General features: G+C 49.9%; 1 protein-coding gene across 3 annotated transcripts in view; it reads right to left on the minus strand.

The window, feature by feature from the left end:
- Positions 1-17,202, minus strand: part of Tub (TUB bipartite transcription factor) — an 87,272-nt gene that overhangs the window by 12,364 nt on the left and 57,706 nt on the right. For 2 of the 3 annotated variants that reach the window (XM_057777215.1, XM_057777213.1), the window contains exons 2-3: positions 1,867-1,918; positions 1,352-1,514 (exon numbers count right to left, since the gene is read on the minus strand). In XM_057777215.1, coding sequence (XP_057633198.1) covers positions 1,352-1,514; positions 1,867-1,918 — 215 coding nt within the window. Of the gene's footprint in view, positions 1-1,351; positions 1,515-1,866; positions 1,919-8,925; positions 9,256-17,202 lie in introns of those variants that run through there. The other variant, XM_057777214.1, reaches the window with a different exon arrangement.

Consider the following 17,202-nt stretch of genomic DNA (forward strand, 5'->3'; position numbering starts at 1 on the left):
ACCACTTAAGGCCTCACCTATTCTGACCTCAGTGGGGAACAGCAAGGACCTGAATTTGGGACCAGTAATCACTGTGGTTCCTTCTATTTTCAGAGTGCTAAGGCTGACTCCCCCTTTTCATAAGTGAAGCAAAAAGTAGGAGAGAGGATAAGCAACTTGCCACATCCATCAGCAAGTCTTGCCGTGGTAAAAGGCAGTGGCAAAGCAAGCCAGGTTGCATAGGACCAAAGCCAGTGGCTATTTTCCCTGAATGAAATTATAACATAGCAAACCAGGCACTAAATGCGATCCTCAGCCCTGACAAATGCCCAGACACAGCTTTCATTATCAGGGATAAAGTGTGTTTCCTCAGAAGATGTGTGTGCGCATGTGCTAGCCGCGACCTATGCAATAGGTGAATGACTCCTAAGTCCTTCCCTTTAAAGCATCACGATGCTGTTGGGTGAACTAACAGCTGAGCTAGCAGAAGGGGAAGAACCTGAGACACTGTAGGGTAGGGGGACAAGGTCTCTGGTCAGAGGAAGAAAGTCCTCCCTGAACTGCAAACAATACCTGTAGTTGAACGGGACTGGAGGCTCCAGGCAGAAAGGAATCCCAGAAGAAAGCACTTCCTAACCTACCCACAAAAGCCAGGAAGGCGCCCATGGCCTAACTCCCAATTACATCTGTGCAGGAATCAGCCACCTGCGTGGCTGGCACCTCCCAGCAGAGGGCAGTAAAGGCTGAGTCCGTCTAGCTCTCTCTCACAAACCCTGTGGCACTGAACCCTGGAGAAAACTGGAGAAAGTCCTGGACACCCAGATGGGCAGAACGGGCTCTGAGATAATTTCCAAACTGGGCTCTGCTGAATTCCAGGTGTAAGGAAGGCAGCCCTGAGGGATTCAGGCCTCAGCCAGGAGCAGTGACTTACAGGTCAGAAGCCAGGCACACTGAGGAGGCAAGATCTCAGAGGAAGAGGCAAATGACAGGGAGCGTCTACCCTGAGTAAGACAGGAAGCCGGGAGAGGGGTTCCTCACAGGAGAGAATGCTGGCAGGCATAGGAGCTCAGGGACAGATCAGAAACCTGGACCTTGGAACTCCCCGATCCATCAAGCTAGAGCCTTTTGGCCTCAGAACCTGACACAGGAGGTGGCCATCTGGACATAAACAGGGGCCCAAGGTTAAGGATATCTCTCTGCCTTTTTCACTCAGCTGTCCAGCTGAGCCAGACACAAATTTAGCCTAGGCAAACCCTACAGGGTGAGTCCTGTGGTTCCCCCAAGTCCCCTGTACCACTGATTTCCAGGGTGCGGTACTGCGGCACAGGGGATCCCCTAGACTAGCTATCCCTGGGGCAGAGACAGGTTGTACCTTGGTAGCTGGTGCTGCCACTGCTGCTGAGGTAGGACTCCACCAGGGGGGCTTGCTCCTCTGACTGCCGGGCCCGCCGGCTCCGAGGTCGTCCGTCTGCATTGGCCTGCACCATCAGGGGCTCCTGGCGCTTCTTCTTCTGCTTCTGCTCCAAGAGGGCCCGCTACAGAGGCACAGGGCAGGCACAGAGGTGGACTGGCCCTCCACCTCCTCCAGGAGGAAGGGGTTCCCACAGTGGAGCCGAAAGGAGCACCCTGATCTCTGGGCTAGGTTCCAGAAGTTAGACTGGGGTCTCTAGACTTCTTGGGGTAAGGACTCATGCTGCTGGCATCTGGTGACTGCCAGCTAGGCAGAAGAGGTGAGGACTAGGGTGGGGTTAATATAATAATACAGAGCTGATACAAGAGAGAGTTTGCTTCTCTAACCATCTGACAGGGTCATCCAAAGAAGAGGGACTCATTGCTCCTGGACCGCTGCGGAGATTCTGCCTACCCACCAGCCCCAGCCTTACTTACCTGCCGGTCAAGCTTCTGCTGCCTCAGGTTGCTGCCCTCATCATCTAGAACACTGCAGAGGGAGAGAAAGGTATTCAGGGCCGCCCAGTGAGGTTCCACAAGGTGGTCCAGACCCCACCCCCACCTTTAACCTCCTTCCATGGTTCCCACTGAGTCCACATGGTGGAGGGAGAAAGAAGGGAGGCTGCTGTCTAGGAGCTAATTCAAGACCAGAAGGGAAGAGCACTTGCCTAAGGCCCTGCATCTGATCCCCAGTACAAATAAAGAACGCCTTCAAGACTGGGTGTAGTGGATAGTGGATCATGCCTGTAATCCCAGCTCTAGGAAGATTGAGATGGGACAACAGGAGCTGGAGACTCAGGGTCAGCCTGGACACCCAATCTTAAAAACTAGAAAACAAAGCCCCCAAGCCACATTTCTGCCATGTTGGTAGCGTCTCCTCCTTCATTGCCTTGAGGACTTCCGAGCTAGCCTGGCCCTGGTAAGAACAGGATGAAGACCCTTCCGATACCTAAGCAGAGCCAAGCCTGACAGAAAACCAGAGGTACTCAAACAGAGGCATCAGTCATTGGCCAACCCCAAGAATGCTGGCCTCACGCCAGGACTTGCCTCTGCAGTTCCTTACTATCTGCCTATCTGCTCTCTCCATGACACCTGCTGGCAGGAGCAGAAAGGTCTGACATCCAGACTGGATCAGGTTGGGCCCAGTGGCCTCTGATCCTGGCATTTCTGTGCTAGTGGCCTGGTCTCAGAAGTCCCTGTGTGATCTCCAGAGGTCAGTATTGGCTTCCTCTGTACCAGTGGGTGAGGCCATTTACCTCTGCAGAGGACAGTGCTGGGGACAGAGGCAGCTCCCTGGGTCATCCCAGGCACTGGTCTTGGCTAAGCAGAACAAAGACTATGTCCTCAGTGCCAGTGAAATTTCTAGAGACATCTAGAAAAGGTAAGGTGAGCATCAGCAGAGTCATCTGCAGAGAGGCTCCAAGGCAGTGTGGCAACAAAGATGTTTCAGGAAGTGGTGACCTCACCACCCTGTGCCACAGGCAGGAGCTTTCCCACCACAGGAGCTGTCAGTCACTCTCCCTGGACCTTCCGTGCAGTCGTATCTGGGGTTGAATGCTATTTTCCATGAACGCAGCACTTCCTCTAGCACCATCCCCCACATTTCCTGGATGGACAAAGAGCCACAGGTTGTAGCCTGTTCATTACCAGATAAGATACAGGTAGTGATAAACTAGCCAGCCTCCATCTTGGGCTTGTAGGCCGTCTTATAATAAAGACAGACTAGGTTCATTCCTATTTATAATTAAATCTGTCTCTCAAGGATTGGGCTATGCCCCACCTGTAACCTTAACTACAAATGGTTCTGTGCTGCCTGTTCCAGGAAACGGCAACCATGCCTTTGTTTCGGGAGGTTGTTGAGACCAACTTGTCATGCCGGTGTTCTGCTTCGGTGACCCTCCCCCCACTTAGTTGCCTGCAGAATACACCCATTTGCAAACCCCCTACTCCTAAGCTACAAAAACCTTATCTTCTCCACATCCAATGCTGATCTCTCGAACCCCAGATTAGGGAGAGATAGCAGAGGAATATGAATAAAGCCTGCTTTAATTAATTTGGCCATGATTTGGGTAGGTGGTCTTTCTCCTCAAATCTGTGGGATTCACAGTAGAAGGAGCTTAACTGTGGCTTTCAGAGAAGTATGAACCGAGGGCACAGTCTCAGAGATTCTTGATGTCAAAGACCTCTCAGCAGAGTCCAGAGAGCCACCCACCCACTCACTCAGCATCAGGAATGTTCAAAGGGAAGGGTGCACGCAGCATAAGGGGTGCTGTTAGAAATGACCCCCTCTAGGCCCAGCAAGCTGACTGCGGGAGGCCCTATAATACCCGCCCACCCGCGTTACACAGAGAAAGCCAGGTTTCTAGGAGAGCTTCAAGGATACTGGGAGATAACAATGGGGCAGTGACAAGCTTGTACTGGGAGGTAAGGACAATGCATCTGGGCAAAGACAAGCTCCCCGGTGAATAGCAAAAGAATCCCCAGCACAGCAGCAGGAACAGTGACAATAATGAGGGCTGTCTTGAGGGGGAGCAGAACCAAAGCTCCCTCCCTGCCCCCACCCGGCTAGCCCTGCCTCTTGAGCTCCCCTTGCAGCATCATTCCTGGGGCGTTTGTCCTTCTTACAACACCTCCCAGGCCTGCCTCTCCGACGGGCACCGTTCTAGGCTGCACTGAATGATAACCATGCAAGGAGACATTAATGGCTTTTTAATGACTTTGGTTCCAAATACGGAATCACTGCCAAGCCCGGCTGCCAGCTGCAGCCCCGCCAGGAGGCTCAGACAGAGACAGGGCACTGATGGATGGGTCTTCCAGCTGACCCTGGCGGCTCCTTTATTATGACCACCTCCTACTGGAAGCCAGACCTAGAAGGCCAGGGAATGTTCTAGTCACTGGCTCCAGTCTGCAGTATTCCCCAATTTGGCTGCTCTATCCAGGGTTAAAAGGGTGGCAACTTCAACTCCCATGGAGACAGGCTATCTACAGCCACTCACTCCCCTGGAGGGACCAGACAGGTTTCTAGGGACTTGTGCTGTGGGCTGGAAAAGTACAATATGACCAGTATTATTAGGAAACCTGTTTCCATCCTTCTCTTCCTCCATCCCATTTTGTAAACTCTAATTCACCATCAGTACCAGAGGCCCAGGCCAGGACAACACAGAGACAGACTCAGCCATCTGGATGCTCCATCCAAGCCCATTTTGCAGCCTGCCCCCCTTTTTTTCCCTTCCTCATTCCTTCCCTCAGCCATAGCAGAAGCTGTTCTGAACCTAAAAATCAGAGCAATAGGCTATAAGGACGGGCCAGCCAGAATGACTGACTGCATCCCCTGTGCCAAACACCAAAATGAGGGAGTCTATAGCCATGGCTCCCACTGCCTAGCAGCTGCTTGGCACACAGTTGGAAATGGGGGCAGTTTCGTAGGTAAAAGGAGCTTTCTGAGGCTGTGCCATCGCCTTCTGGCCACGAGTTCCCCAAAACACTAGGTGGATTAAAACTGGCAGCATTGGCTTTGACTTTGGCTTAGTAATTCAGAACTAGTGGGGAACACGCTCCAGAATCAATTTTGCTGTTTTAAGCAAGTACTACGGGGTTCTCTAGTAATCAGCCATGCAAATGATTCTTGTGACCACAGCTAGTGATTTTCAAAGAAGAAGACACTGGAGTTTCCAGAAGGAATTGCCTGAGGTTGTCAAAACAAGGCACCTGAGGCTAACCTGGCAGTAGAACTGAAGGGGTGTGTTGGAGGGGAGGGTGTCTAACAAGAGCCAAAAGGACAGGAAAACCAGAGTCTCGCTTATACTCAACCCAAAGAAGAGTTTTCCAGTCACAACTGGCTGGTGGGAGATGTCTGACAGAAACGCAACATAATGGGGCAAGGAAACAGTGAGAGGGGTCTATGTGGACCCTTCCAGCCTGGTATTCTCTGGGGCCTGGAGCTGCACCTTGCAGGGGTTCTGGAAGGGTCTACATGGACCCTTGCAGCCTGACATTCTCTGGAGCTGCACCTTGCAGGGGTTCTGGAAGGGTCTACGTGGACCCTTGCAGCCTGACATTCTCTGGAGCTGTACTTTGCAGGGGTTCTGGAAGGGTCTACGTGGATGCTTGCAGCCTGACATTCTCTGGAGCTGCACCTTGCAGGGGTTCTGGAAGGGCCTATGTGAACCCTTGCAGCCTGACATTCTCTGGAGCTGCACCTTGCAGGTGTTCTGGAAGCTTTGCTGTGATGAGAGAGCACTTAGGTGCGCTGAGAACCCAGGAATGGGACCAGGAAGTTAGGGGAAGCCCTAAATGTTGTCTGAAGTGTGACATCCCTTCGGCTTAGAGAGGTAGCATTTTCTCTATGCTGGGTAGTGCTGAAGGCTCAGCCAGACATCACACGAGATCCCTTGCTCTCAAAGAGTTCATGCTTTGGTGAAGGAAGCCCTGAGCACTGCAGGCAAGAACACTGAAGATGCGTCTGAATGGATGGCTCAGCAGGTAGAAAAATGACTGCTCTTGCAGAAGACCTGAATTCGGCTCCCAGCATCCACGTGGCAGTGTACAACTCCCTGTAACTCCAGCTCCTTGGAATGTGATGCCTCTACCGGCTTCCACCAGCTCCTGAATGCCCATGGTGCACATAAACTCTACACACACACACAAGCATTCACACAAAAATAAACAAATACAAAAGCACTGAAGACAACATGCCTGAAGCCACAGTCCTTCCTCGGAGTTCTAGCCACCTACAACTTACAAAAGGCTGCAGAGCCATACACTACAGGCATCGAATACGCATCAGAAATACTGCTAAAGAGAAAAGGGCAGAACTGGAAACGACTCGTAATGGGAAACAAAAGGCAAAACACGATTCTAGCTGTTGATCTTTATAAATGAAATAGCTCCCTTCTAAGTCAGAATGTGAGCTTAATCCATGATCATTATTAGACACTGAACCAAAATTACCCCTAAGAAGATTAGCACCAACTATCACTGCTTTGAAGAAAATGAGCCGAGCCCAGGGAATGCAGGATGCGATCATCAGTGGGAGAGAGAACCCTATCAGAAGAGCTAACTAGTCAGTCTCTCTCGGTCTCTCTCCCCCATATGCCACATTCCAGTCCCCGTGCTGCGGCATTAGGGAAACCTCACGCTAGTTGGAGCACGTGTGCACACGCTGCCCCCTGCCCAGCTGCCAAGAAATGCCTTGTCTTCTGTCCCAGTTTTCTGCCACCAGACAGACCTGTGGCTTTGCCTGCCATCAGCAGCCTAGTAATGCAAAGGGCCATTTGAATCTCCTCTCAATATGGGTCTCCCCTGCTGGGAAGTCCACTCAAGCCCGGTGCTTCTCCAGACTCTGTACATGCCCAGAAAGACTGGACAGGGCAGGGGATGAGCCTTCTGATGACAGCCCACCTCCCAGCTGAATACCTACCCTCCCGACGCTACAGAACAAGAAGGCAGGTGACAGGAAGGGAGAAAAGAAGCAGGGTGGACCGCCAGGGTGCCAAGCTTCTTTCAGGGCTAGGATTCCAAGGTGGCAAGCTGTGCTTTCAGCTGAGTGTAGGAGGGAGAATTGGGGGGGTGGTTAGGCTTGGGCTGGGTTGAATGACTATCACCCATTTCAGGATACCAATGCCCTGGGCACTTGCGACAGAGTTCTCAGAGACAATCTACCTCTCAGAGGTCTCTTTTCTCTGGAGCAGGCTGAATCCTCTCTAACTTGAGGTAGATTTTTTTTTTCTCTACAAGCTTTGCAAGTTGCTTTAGTCCTTGGTTTCCTGGCAGAATCAACCCTGAACCACGGCCAGCCTAGCCTTTCAATTGTCAATACCTAAGCATGGCATTACCCCACAGTGTAGCCTGTGGCTGGCCACCCCCTACGGCTGGACCCCCTTGAAGCGGCTTCCACAGCACTGTGTCTGTTCTGCCCTCAGGCACCCCCTCTGCTGGTAGACAAATGGCCACGGATACTCTATAGGGTTGCACCAACTTCAAGGAGGTCCTTAGTGCACATGAGCCAAGAAAAGAGCAGAATGGTCCCAGCATTATCTGCATCCCCAGCCTGGCTATATGCCAAAGGCAGATAGTCTTTTGAATTAGTATAACCCAGTCCCCAGTTTCCAATTAGTATTCTCCCTTATCCATGTGACACTGAGGTATGGGCTCACATGTCTCAAGGAGATCTTGAGTATGACTGTCTGTGCACATGTATCTGTGTGTGTGTTCCTGTGAAGATAGAAAATAACTCAAGAAGCTCAGCTCAGAGGCAGTCACCATTTTCAAAAAAAAATCCCTGAATTCCCAGGCCTATGACAGGTGCTTGTTGGCAGAAAGTACTGCTTTTGACAAGCTTCAGGCAGTTCTAGCTGGTTTCTATTTGGGATTCTATCTGGACAGACTCCTGGAAGGGCTCTGTCAGAACTACTTTCTGTCAGTGACTGGGCTCAGCATCCTTGCCTAGGGCACGTGGGTCCTGAGTGTCTGATTCTGCAACTTACTGAATAAGTACCTGGGTCAGAAAAAAAAAAAAGTGGGTCTTGGCAGTCCAGAAGCTCTTTACACACATGCCTCTCCAGGAGGCTTAGAGAGGCCGGTAGCCCATGGCAACTAGAGAGCCAATGAGTGGCCATGGATGTGGCGCTGCTATGGCAATGAGCTCTTTTCCCTGGTAATAGAATTGAGTAGAGTGGATGGAGAAAGGCCTGCACCTGTGTGAGCTGGAGACCACCCCTCCCCCACCTCCCCCACAAAACCTTGGGCCTGACTTAGGTCTGACCAACCAAGTATTCAGGAACAGAAGGTGGGCCAGGGCTCTTGAGTGCACGTGAGCGTGTGAGGGCAATTTTCTGTATTATGAGCTAGTCCCTTTAACAAGTAGGTAACTACTACTGAATCTCTGAAAGGTACTGAATAGTACTTGTGAATAGGTAGTATGCCATAGTCCTGTACCGATGTGAATATGCACAGATTTGTAAGTGTGCACCCGTGTGACCCAAGAATTAAGTCTACAGAGAAATATGGGTACATGTATATGTAAGCTGCCTTGTGGTCTGGATTCTAACTGTCTCACAAAGCTGCATGAGCATCTTTGGCCCAGCGCGCAGATGCCTTGTGTGTGCAAGCATGAAGATGCAGGGGTGTGTGCGCACAAGCTATCCAGGCGCATGTCCTGGGTGCTGGGCCTAGGAGGCGGCTCACAGCAGTTCCTTTCTCCATATGCCACACTCAGCAAGGCCAGAGATCCTTTCAGAACCCCGAGGAAGGTGGAGCAGGGCAGGAGGCTTCAAGAACCTCAAAGTTGGGCATCTCCAACCTGTGCCCTCGGTGTTGGAAAGGATGCGGAGGGCATTAGTGCCCTGCTTCTAGGCCAGATGGCCCGACCGACGCTGCATCCCGATTCGGGGGGGAAGGTGTGTGCCCTGACAGCGAGCTACCGCCCTCCCCCAACCCCCAGCGTTGTAGTGGGGGTTCCTCACGCGCCCCGGGGCCAGGGAAGCCGGGCCCTCGTACCTGTAGGGAATCCAGTCGGAATGCGGCTTGGAAGTCATGTCTCCCGGGGGCGGGGCGGCGGCTGCGGCTTCCAAGGCCGGGACCGCTCAGGGCTGGCTCGGGGACCCTGCTCAGCTCTCGGGCCTCCCCGGACCGCATCCTCCCGGGCCCCGCCGCTGGGCCCCGCCGAGGCCCTCTCTGCACGCCAGGGCCCCGGCCGCGAGCTCCCAGAGCGGGTGCCTGTGCTGCGCGGCGCAAAGCAAGAAGCAACGGGAGTGCGCGGGGCCGCGGGAGCGCGCGGGCTGGAGCGTGCCCGAGGCGGGAGAGGTAGTCTGCACCGCAGGCACCGGGTCTCGCGCCCAGGGCTGAGCTCTGAGTGGCAGCCGCCGCCCCGCCCCTGGTCCCGCCCCAGCGGAGACCCCACCCCGGCCCGCGGATGCAGATCGCGCAGCGCCCACCCTCCTCCGGGCAGGACGCTGTCATCCAGCTCAGTTTCTCCCTTTAGGACCTCAGCTGTCTCAGATTTACCGGGGACAGGACAGAGTAGGGGGAATCCAGTTAGAGATGTCTGAGAGCCTCTGGTATGAGTGGTGAGGCCTGCTTCCTTCTCAACTTTCCATTTCACATTTCAAATGCCTGCCTCCAGAACCTTCTGATCTTTAGTTTTAGTAAAAGTGTTTCTCAGCCAGGGTCCTTCTTTTGGACCTGACACTTCCCATCATCGCTTCCACAACCAAGAGGAAGGTTATGTTAACTGCTACACTCGAGCTCCTTAGAAAGTTAGAGCATTAGTGGGCATGATAGCTTTGAGAAGCAAATATCTTATCCCATTTCCCAAAGAATGAAGTCTGAGATGCTAACGGACCTAAGGGCAAAGAGCAAGGAAGTGTTGGCGCTAAAAGTGAACCAGGATCTCCTTCAAAGTTCTTTTAGAGGACAGCAAGACCTCAAGAAAGATCCTCTTAACCTTGGATGCTGATGAGGTCCCAGCTGTGACCAGGACCCATGGTTAATAACAGGCCAGGGGGAGGCAGGATGGAAGATCCATAGCAGGGCTAGCTGGAAGCAAGGAGAGGCCAGGCACTCAGCGATGCAGCACGCTGAAAGGCGAGCCTGAACCCTGTAGTACGGATCAGGGAAGGGATTACTGATGAGCACAGTCCCTGGGTGTCCTCAAGTGGACATTGGGCTCAGCAGCACCAGAGAGCCAGAAAAGCATCCATGGGGAGAAGCTCTGGCAGGACTGGAAAGAGTGTGAGAATGACACTCATGTTTAGGGTGGGGTCCCATCTTACTGCCCTGGGGCGGAGCCAGGATCCCCACCCGGGGCTTCTTCCAGCTTCTCAGCATTGTCTCCCGCATAAACTACAAACACAATAATGATGATCAGTGGGCTGTTTGCTGGGACTTTGTTGGGTGAGATCTGTATAACCTCATTAATCCTTACCACCACTCTAGGAAGTGTATTAATATTATACATATTTTTTCAGCAGAGGAAACCGAAGCACAGAGAAGACAAGCGTCATGCTCAAGGTCACATAGGTGGTCATTCACAACTGTCAGCCCACATTCCTCACCCTCTGCTTCTTAGTAGGACATGCAGTGCACGCGTGTACACTCCCAAGTCCCTCTCTGTCTAGGTAGGAGTCTTAGCTCTCTGAACACTGTTATCTTTGAATATTTGCAACCTCTTAAGGGCTACTACTGTCACCATGAACCTCTAGAAAAACGAAGACAACCCGAGAGTAGGGTGCAGTGCAAAGCTGCTGCCTTGCTTTCAGGTCTCGTACCTGGTCTCCACATAACCTCCCAGGAAGGACAGTAGAGAGGGGCTGGCTGGTGCCCCCTTTCCCTAGGGTCATAGCACAGCAGCAAAGCTACCCCCCCCAGAGGCATCTGCCCTTCATGTGCAAGAAGCTTTGACCCCTGAACTCCCTGTTGCTTATGCCACCTCTGCCAGAATTATAGTTACTTGCTGTCTACCTCCTCGGGATGACAAGCATCTGGAAGACTCTCCCGTCACGACTTTGAGGCTGCGTTTTCCCCTTTCTTCCCAAATTATCTGACACCTTAATGCAATCAGAATTAAGTTAGAAGGTCTCAGGAGCCTGGAGTAATTGAATCTATTACACAGACTTCAGGCTCTGTCCTAAGGGAACAAAATCTGGAGGTAGAGTGAGGTGCAGAAATAAGACAGTTTCTGTGTCTTCTCTTTTGGCAGGAACCGTGTGCACACATGGGATTTGGAAGAACCAGGAAGACTGTGCCAGTGTGTGTATGCCTGTGTGTGTACCTAAGAATATGTATGTATATGAGATGTGGAATGATCAAGAGCTTGTGTGCATGTATGAGGATGTGTGTGTACATGTGTATGAACAGTGTGTGAACATGTATGTGTCTAAGTATGTGACACACCATATATGGGGAAGCCAAAGATCTGTGTGCCAGTGTGTGTGTGTGTATGTGCGTGCGTGCGTGTGTGTTTGTGTGTGTGTATTGTTCAAGAGAAAGGGAATCATGTGCTGCTACATAAGTAAGTTTGTGAGAAGCCATTGGAGACTGTGTCAGTGTGTGTGTGTGTGTGTGTGTGTGTGTGAGAGAGAGAGAGAGAGAGAGAGAGAGAGAGAGAGAGAGTTAGTCCTGAGTCCTGTGAGCCCCTCTACAGACAGAGCAGGTCTGTTTTTATAAATGGTGGGAGAGGAGGATGTGGGGGTTCTGCAGGGCTTGTAGTGTTCACACTCAACTCCCAACTCATGGCGGATTTTCCCAACTGAGTGGCATCCCTGGCTCACTGTGTTAACCCTGGTACTTTCACCAAAAAGCCACCCTAGAGAGCCACATGCAGAATTTTATACTAGGCCACGACTAAACATTGTACCTTTTAACAGTTGTGCTACATAAGTGACTTTGGAGAAGGGCATCTCTACTGAAACACTCTACACGGCAAATCCAGCACCCTTCCTCACCACTGGCCCAAACACTGTAAGCGTGGAGTATCTGCTAGGTTTAAACTCTCCTCATCAGACCTTAGGCATTTTTTAAAGTAGAGACAGTGTGTGAGAGGCATGCCATCTAAGCTGGAGCACCCCAGCGCCAGCTCTTCTCCACAGAGAAGTTCACCTAGAGAAGAAGGTTTGCATTCTGGCCCTTTGTTACTGCCATGGAGAGACTTACATCTTCAATGCTGAGCACATGTTTATTGAATGAGGCCACCGCTCTCCATTTTGGAAGCAAAGGGACATGAATAATAAATGAATATGTACATAGAATGGGCTCTGCCTGGTGGCTTGGCATTTAGACCCTGCAGTCTGACAAAAGCAATCCAAATCAATCAGACGTCTACTAGACCTTACCGGGTCTAAGGCTGATGCAGGGCTTGGTGGCTTTGGCGGGGATAAGGAGCAAGGCTGCTTTCAGGGAATTGTCACTCTTGCAGAGGAAATAGGGAGAGATGATGACTATATCAGTAACAAAGTGCTGAGGGAGGGAAGACCAGAGAAGGAACAGCCAATGATACCGGAAGGAGGAAGAGCACAGAAAGACTTGCTATGAACAGAAAAGGGGTATGATTGATTTGGGCCTTGAAGAATGAGGAAAAATTTTATAGACAGTAAGGAAGGGAAGGGGGAAATGAATAGTTTATGGTAACTAATTTCTAGTTATCAAGAGTCTATGGATACCAGATACTGTGCTCTCTCCAGACTAGGTGTCATGAGCAACGTCACCGACAAAGAGGACTATGTTCACCAGTGTGCTGGTCTGTGCTGAATGCTTCCTGGTGGCAGCAGATGGGCCTAGAACGTCGAATGAAGCTAGATCATTTGCTAGGGTGTTTGGGTTTTATCCTGTAACCAATGGGGAGTCACTAAAGGGCTTTAAGCTGAGGATAAATGGCCCAGGAGTAGCCTTTAAACAATTATAATTGGGGACAAGATAACCAAAAGGAGATAAGGCTCATAAATGGTATAGAAAACTGTTAGATGGCTAGTAGGGAATAAAGACTGAAATGAGGAGGGTGAAAACAAAATGTGTATCAATAAGAACACAATTCTGCTTATAAGATTAAGTATCTTTGATGAGCTTACAATGTAAAGAACTGGCTAATGAGACAGGGTGTCCTTTTGAGCACCCCAGCATACTCAATCATTCCAGTACTTTTCAAAGCTGTGGCGTAGATGGTAGCGTGCCAGTGGCCAGACAGTTTCCTGTGTAAGACCTATTTAAAGAGCTCCATCGCGATGACAAAAGAGAAGGAAACAGGTGCACGGCTGTCTCGATCACACGCGGGTAACAGCTACTAGAGAAACAACCTATCCATTTTCCAAAGTGCTGCTGAACACAATAGCAGATAATCCCATAGACGCAAGCATAGTGTTCGGGGCTCTGAGCTCTGAAGGCATAAAGCAAAGACCAAATGTAACAGTTATGAAGTCAATGCATGGTAAATAGAAAACCACTGGGCTTGAACATGCAGGGCTGTCATTTGCTGAGTGTGTGTTCTATGCCCGGCAGTCCTCTGTGTAGTTCATAAAAACAAATCTGGGTGATGGGTGATGAAATGAAATTCTGCTCTAGGTTCCGGTCAAAGGTATGAATGAATTGATAAATTATCATTCAAAAGAGGAGGGTAACACACTAAGTGGGACTAGGAAGAGCCTGGATCTGTGCTAATGCCCATCTTGGCATATCCCAGAGAGGCTACAAAGAAGGTCTGGGGAGGTTTAGAAGGAATCTTAGAGAAAGCCTTAGGGCCTAGTGACTCCTAATTAATTGGAAAGTATGGAGGAAGCTTTGCCTTCATCTCAAATCAAGTAGATGAGTCTTTTCCGAGTCCCATAGTGGAATTTAGTGTGTGGCCACAGTGGTCTTGGGGCATAGCGGACAGACAATGAATCTATGCCTGACAAATACACAGTAATGACTTAACTCTTCTCTGATAGCAAAGAGGCTGCTGAGAACTCAGTATAGGCTTGTGCCCCAGGTTTGCAAGACAAAGGGCACAGGAGTGGTTCTTGTAGGTTGACCCTGACCTCAGCAGGATAGCCTTGGCTTAGAAGCAGGCCAAATGGGCCCCCAGTGTGGGAGGTGATGATACCAGGGAAGGAGCAAGCATAAGTTTTCTAGGACCTGAGAATGAAACTTGAGAAGGAGCTTGAGGGAGGGACTCAAGGACATCAAGGACTTCGATAGAAGGACCCTCAGTGATAGCATGGTCTCCAGGATCCCACGATGACACTCCAAAGAGAGAGATGGCCAGAAAAATAGCAGCAGCTCCTCAGTACAGTCATGGAAGAACCCTGACCCCCTCTCCTCCCATCTCTAAGAAGCCAGGCAAGGGCTCAGATAGTTCTTCGCAAGTTCACCTGCTCCCTGTAGGAAGCTGTTCTATGTTACACTGTACTGGGAAACAGTTGTTAAAGCAACCGAAGTTCCAAGGATCTTTTGGGGGGCTGGGGATGCAGTTCAATGGTAGAAACTTCTACTGCCAGGCCCAAGGTCCTGAGTTTGATCACCAGCATTGCAACACACACACACACACACACACACACACCCCAGTTATTTTTAGTGTAATGGACAGATGACAGATAAGACAACTTTGGGTTGCCTGAAAATGGCCATAAAAGTCCAAAGATTTTGTTTTGGGAATAAATTTCATCTAATTCTAGGGAGAAAGAAGCTGCATAGAATAGATGTAAAGAGATCATAGGAGACAAAAATAAATTTGCTTTATGATGTCTCATGAGTCATGCCCATTCAACTTAGTTATGCATGGCTCCTCTGATCATCACTTGAGATAGCTACTACCGTGACCCCCATTTCACAGACAAAGAAATAAAAGGGTACAAAATTTGCTCAAGGTCATGTACACAACAAACAATAGAGTCCAAGTTCAAATTTAGGTAGCAGAGAGTTCCAGAGCCCATAGGTCTAACTGTCATGCGCTAGACAAACCAATAGGAGGCTGAGCTCTTGATTCATTCTTGTACCAGAATTCTAGCTAAAGGAAACAGGCCTATTGGTGCATAGATGTAGTCATTACATTTTATTCAGATTAGAGGAAATCAGCAGGGGTGGGGAGGAATGTCTATCAATTGGGACTCAGTTAAATAAATAATTCTGAGTTCACTGGACAGATCATAAAGCATCTTTTATGGGAAAATTTTAAAGACAGAAGAATAGATTAATGTGCTAGGATACTGGCAATATATGAATGGCCTCATTAAAAATAAGACTGCCCAGGGTGAGAAAGGCAGAGTCTAGTGCCACATGAGGGGCCACATCCTCCATTACCTTCGGTTCCTCCTTCCAGATGCTCCTGGTGCCTCTTAAGCAGAGACAATATCCCATCTCCCAGAGTTAGGGAGACCGACAAACACCATCTGTGCACAATGCATTCGATAAGCAAAACAATCTAAAACCATGTCGGCTGGTGTGCCCTGAGTCACCTTGGGGATGTGACACAGCACCTGGACGGCATCACAGGTGACTAGTTACTAATGTAAGCAGAGCAAGAAGGGTCCACAGCCCTTAGTCTGATTTTTATTTATTGTGTATGCATGGGTGTGTGCACATGTTCACATGTGGAGGCCAGAGGTCAACCTCCAGTTGTTTCTCAGAAACCATGTATTTTATTTTTTGAGTCAGACTATTGATGGGATCTGGGGTTCTCTGTTTTTAGGCTAGACTGGCTGGAGCAAGCCCCAAGGATCCTACTAGCTCTATCTCTCAAGCATAGGGATTACAAGTACAGGCTACTATATTTCACTTTTGACATGGGTACTGGGGATGGAGTTCAGGGCTTCTTACCTGTGCAGCCTGTGACTATTTTACTGGAAGCCAGGAGGTATAGGAAGGATGCTAAATCATTTCACCTGCCCTCCATCTAGCACAACCTTGCTCCATCTTGAGGCACTGCCTGAGCATCTTCTAGGCAAGTAGACCCAGAAGTACCATGTCCCTGACCTGGGGTAGCTTGTGTACCTAGTCAAGTTTTCCTGCTTGCTTTTCCTGCAAGCAGACAGCCCCAGCTCTCCCAGGAACTGAGACTAGGGTTCAAAATAGAAGATAAGAGGCCAGGCCCCTGTGCCCAGACTCCAGGAGCGCTTGTTTTACTGGCATTATTGGATTTACAGATAAGCAACAGGGAATTAAGCTGGTCAGGAAGGGAGGGAGGGAGCCCTCATTGGTTCATAAGGCAGGATTTATCTGGATGAGCTCTCTCCTTTGTCAACAGAGGGCCCTTTCCATTGTGCCCTGCAGCAAAGGACGTTTTATTCCATAACCTTTCTGCTGCAAAGCCCATGAGTGTGTATTTTTGACCTGTTTTTTTCCCTTTATCTAAGAAAACCAAGGTTATTTAAAGGTTGAAATGCATTTTTAAACAGTCCTCTCCTGAATTCACAAGCTAACTAGAGAAATCAGTCTCTGAAATATAATGTCAACTATTTGCAAAATTTATTATCCCAAATGCCCTTATATGCTTTGGTTTTTTGAGGTGGGGGGAGTCCATAGCCTTCTTCATGGCTACTGCTGATTCATAAATATCAGATTCCGAAGCCCTAGGTCACTGAATCTCACAGAGTATCATCGTGGGAGTGGAGTTAAGCTGTGTCCCCTTCTGGGCTCTGTCTTCCCATCTATGGAATGGGATTAAAGATTCTATAAAGGGCCTATAGATACTGGGTGTGCAGCAGAGAGAGCACAGTCCTAGGCTCTGTCATGACTGCCATTCATGTGCTATGGACTTGAGGTGCCTCCTCTGCCTCACAAAAAGGAAGATGATTCTAAAGATTCTATCTAGAACCAGCTTTCTCAGACGTTTTGACATTTTACAGTAGAACCACTGGAAGATGAAAGATGGCTGTAGTTTACTCAACTCTGCAGTGAGGATAGAATCCTCCTGTTCTGCTATGAGATGCTGGTAGTAAATACAGAGGAGATTTAGTGAGGGAGTTTAATTCTAGTCCTCTTTGTACCGCTGTTTCAGAGGCGCCAAGGACCACTCTCTTGGGGTCACCTCGGTCTGTTAAGTGGAGATAGTGTGGCCTTGTTTCCTGTACAGTATGTGAGGCTGAACTGAGAGGGGATGAAGGGGAATCTGTGAATACTAAAGGCCAAGCTCCAGAGTGAGGTGACATCATTTTGCTGAGCCCTCTGGGAAGGGAACAAAGTACCAGCCGTAGTAGATCTCATTGATGGCTCACAGCAACCAGAGGAGCTTAACAGGAAGAAGCCAATGCGCTGTGGGTGGGCAGAATGCAGGGGTTTACTCAGCCTCAGCCAAGGTCTGGGCCATGG

This window comes from Chionomys nivalis, chromosome 8 (assembly GCF_950005125.1).
Source record: "Chionomys nivalis chromosome 8, mChiNiv1.1, whole genome shotgun sequence".
Lineage (NCBI taxonomy): Eukaryota > Metazoa > Chordata > Mammalia > Rodentia > Cricetidae > Chionomys > Chionomys nivalis.